This window comes from Octodon degus, unplaced genomic scaffold (assembly GCF_000260255.1).
Source record: "Octodon degus isolate 3935 unplaced genomic scaffold, OctDeg1.0 scaffold00045, whole genome shotgun sequence".
NCBI classification, from domain to species: domain Eukaryota; kingdom Metazoa; phylum Chordata; class Mammalia; order Rodentia; family Octodontidae; genus Octodon; species Octodon degus.
Window position 1 is genome coordinate 10,357,140 of NW_004524621.1, and position 1,896 is coordinate 10,359,035.

Below are 1,896 nucleotides of genomic sequence, written 5' to 3' on the forward strand. Positions count from 1 at the left end.
TTAAAAACTTGTTCAAATCCTTTGAAGAATCTTGCAAGGTAGCTTGGCTAGACAGCAGGCAGGACAGTCCAGGGCCTCGGGTGGGGAGGCCAGGATCTGCCACTCGCCTGTCTTTTGGTCCAGCAGGTAGGCATTGGGATTGATGGTGTAGTCCTTTGCCTGAACGTTGCCGGCTGTGGTGACGCCTCCACACACGAACACCTTGTCGTCTCCGATGGAACATATGGCATGGGACACATCCAAGGGGCAGTCGTTGGGCAGGAGAGGCACCGAGGCGGTGGTCTTGTTGGCCTTGATCTTCTGCAGGTTGATTTCCACGCTCTGCCGGTGACTGTGCACACAGAGGATGTTGTCCTGCTGGAAGGACAGCAAGGGCCGGTGGTTGAACTCAATGGGGAAGGTGATGCACTGGACCACCTCCCCGGTGCTGGTGTCGAAGCAGTCCACTACCCCGACGCGGGAGATGTAGCCCTTCACCAAGCAGCGACCGGTGACGATGTACAGGTTCCGGTCGCCCTTGGTGATCACAGCCGTGCCATCCATGGGGATGCTCATCTTCCCTGCCAGGCACCAGGCCTCCTTGCGCTCGTCGTAGCGGTAGATGTTGGAGACATAGCGCCTTGGGGCGATGCTCCCGCCCACGGAGTACACGTTGCCCCCGCAGGTCGCCATGGTGTGGAAGACAAGCCCGATGGGCAGGTCAGGCAAGTTGGTCCACGAGTTGTCATCCATGTCGTATCGCCATGCTGTCTTCAGCCCTGAAATCTGTTCCGTGGTGCCACCCGAGACGTAGATGTAGCGGCCCGCAGAGGTGGCACTGAGCGCTGCCGCGCGATAGGGCATCTCCGAGAGCTTCAGCCACAGGTTCTCCTGGATGATATAGGCAAACACGCCATCGTTGAACTTGCCTTGAGCCTTCTGGCCACCGAGGATGACCACAGAGTCGAGCAGGGAGCCTTTGCGCTGGTAGCCCAGCAGGCTGCAGGGCCGCTCCTGCTTGCGGTCCACCAGGACGCTCTCGATCAGAGGGACGTGGCACGAGCTGCTCTCCATGCCCACCAGCTTGTTCCTGGCGAACACCAGCGTCTTGTTGGTGACGGCGTTGAGATTGATGTAACTGAAGAACTTCTTGAAGTACTTCTCGCGCTCCTCCCTTCGGAAGGACACCCAGTTGATGAGGGCACTGAGCGCCTGGTCCTCGTTGAGCACGTGAAGGTTTTCGTCGCGGAGCAGGCGGCCGAAGATGACAGGCGGGCAGTGCATGAAGTGCGAGGAGCCCTCGGGACCCGCCCAGTAGTGGAAGTTGTCCCGGATGCCCGAGTAGGCCAGGTCTGACACCTCCTTGAGCTCAAACAGCTCGGCCAGGAAGAGGTAGCGCAAGCAGTTGGCCCTGCGGATGGACTTGATGAGGAAGTCGTTGCAGTGAACGCGCAGGTGCGGGGTGTTGAAGTACTGGGCGCCCCGGAGCAGCTCCTCCACGTTCTGCTCCGAGATCACCACCTTGCCGCTGTAGAAGTAGTCCAGGAGCTGCTCCACCGTGGCCGCACTCAGGTAGTTGGGGTCGATGGCGATGAAGAGCTCGTCGGTGGTCTTCATGTCGTTGCTGGGCAGGAGGCTCCTCACCAGCGGGGACACCGCGGCCAGCACGTTGCGATGTGCAAAGAAGACATGGTGGTCCACGGTTAGGGCCATGTCCCAGTACTCTCTTCGTTTCCTCTGTTTGTTCAGGCTCTGGACCACAAAGTTGTTGTAGTTTTTCTCCGTGAATTCCAATTTCATGGTGCTTCTGGGCTGGCTGAGGCAGAAGAGCAGCGGCAGCTACCAGAGGACAGATTTCTGGGGCCTTCGGGATTCAGATTGATGGTGCTTGCAGAGAGTAGCTGAGCAGAGAGGAGT

General features: G+C 59.0%; 1 protein-coding gene across 1 annotated transcript; it reads right to left on the reverse strand.

Moving 5' to 3' along the window:
- Positions 1-6: 6 nt before the first annotated feature.
- Positions 7-1,896, reverse strand: Ccin (calicin). Its single transcript, XM_004631854.2, has one exon. The coding sequence runs from the start codon at positions 1,777-1,779 to the stop codon at positions 13-15; it is 1,767 nt and encodes a 588-aa protein (XP_004631911.1). The 5' UTR covers positions 1,780-1,896; the 3' UTR covers positions 7-12.

What these genes read in the sequence shown, in the direction of transcription:
- Ccin (XM_004631854.2), bottom strand. Translation starts at nt 1,779, where the DNA reads ATGAAATTGGAATTCACGGAGAAAAACTACAACAACTTTGTGGTCCAG.